Genomic DNA, 1,211 nt, shown 5'->3' with positions numbered 1-1,211 from the left:
TTGGTCGTCGCCTTGTAGCGGTGGTAGCGCCCACACGCACCGTCGCTTGGCATGCTGATGTGAGATTGCCATTCAGGTCGAACCGCAAAAATTGGATCTTCCGGTTAGGCTGGGACAAAGGTATTTTTCCCAGTCACACAAGTTGGATCTCGCACTGCACATCAAGATGATTGCTCGTCTCGTTACATACTGCATCACAGCGCAAAAACTACGTAGTCGCTACGCCAGGGAGCCACTACCTGCTAGCCCTCAGCTATCCGTCATGCCTAAACAGAGACGAACAATGCTTCAATTCGCACATTGTACGAAAGATTCCGATGGATCGCTCTCTAACGTCTACAATGGCACCAGACAACACTGTACAGTCGACCATTCCTGATAGGAACGTTTAGTGAGGCACCAGCATCCCACGGGAGGAATTGGCTTCATTTATAGCAATGGGTTGGCCGAATTGACACAAGAGTTCTCCTGTTGTTGGTCCGTGACTGGGAAAAATACCTTTGTCCCAGCCTAACCGGAAGATCCAATTTTTGCGGTTCGACCTGAATGGCAATCTCACATCAGCATGCCAAGCGACGGTGCGTGTGGGCGCTACCACCGCTACAAGGCGACGACCAACGCCGTCTTCGAGTGGCTCCACCGAGCGACCAAGCCCAAGACTAAGAACGCCAAGCGCAAGGTCAAGAAGCACGGCGCGCGGTCGGCCGACGTCACCGAGTGGTCGGTCTCGCAGATCTACGCCGCTGCGCTCGAGGTCGTCGAGGCTGCCTTGCCCGTGCCCGCTGCCATCCTGCGCAAGCTCGGGACAGCCATCCGCCTGCGCCACCAGTACTCTCTCAAAATGGCTCCCGACGCCGGCCATACGCATGTCCTCAACACGCTTCGCGCGATCGAGGTCCAGTGGACGCCGCTGGTGCCCATCAAGACGCCCGCTCCGGTCAAGACGCCCACTTCCGTCGATGCAACTAGCGGTGAGATCAACTTGGCCAACGCCTTTGAGGCCCTCGCCACCGACGACGCCGATGACGACGCCGACGTGTGGGCGGAGACGCCGATGCCGCCGTTCGACATGACGACCTTTGTCGCGCCGGTCAGTGCTGCTGACGCAGCCCGCGCAGCGCTCCTGGCGCGTATCGAAGACGAGAAGTTCCAGTGCACATGCTTCATTCTTGACCTCGACGACCTGATGCACGAGGTCATGCTGGCCTGGA

At 57.9% G+C, this 1,211-nt stretch overlaps 1 protein-coding gene across 1 annotated transcript; it reads left to right on the top strand.

Annotated features, from left to right (window-relative positions):
* Positions 1-547: 547 nt before the first annotated feature.
* On the top strand, positions 548-1,173 carry SDRG_16941 (hypothetical protein; the record flags this gene model as incomplete). Its single annotated transcript, XM_008623167.1, has 2 exons — positions 548-1,094; positions 1,154-1,173. Exons 1-2 carry the CDS (start codon positions 566-568, stop codon positions 1,171-1,173), a joined length of 549 nt encoding a protein of 182 aa, XP_008621389.1. The 5' UTR covers positions 548-565.
* Positions 1,174-1,211: the final 38 nt, after the last annotated feature.

Source organism: Saprolegnia diclina, assembly GCF_000281045.1.
Source record: "Saprolegnia diclina VS20 unplaced genomic scaffold supercont1.164, whole genome shotgun sequence".
Lineage (NCBI taxonomy): Eukaryota > Oomycota > Saprolegniomycetes > Saprolegniales > Saprolegniaceae > Saprolegnia > Saprolegnia diclina.
The sequence above is the reverse complement of the archived record's forward strand: the minus strand, read 5'-3'. Positions and strand labels throughout refer to the sequence as shown.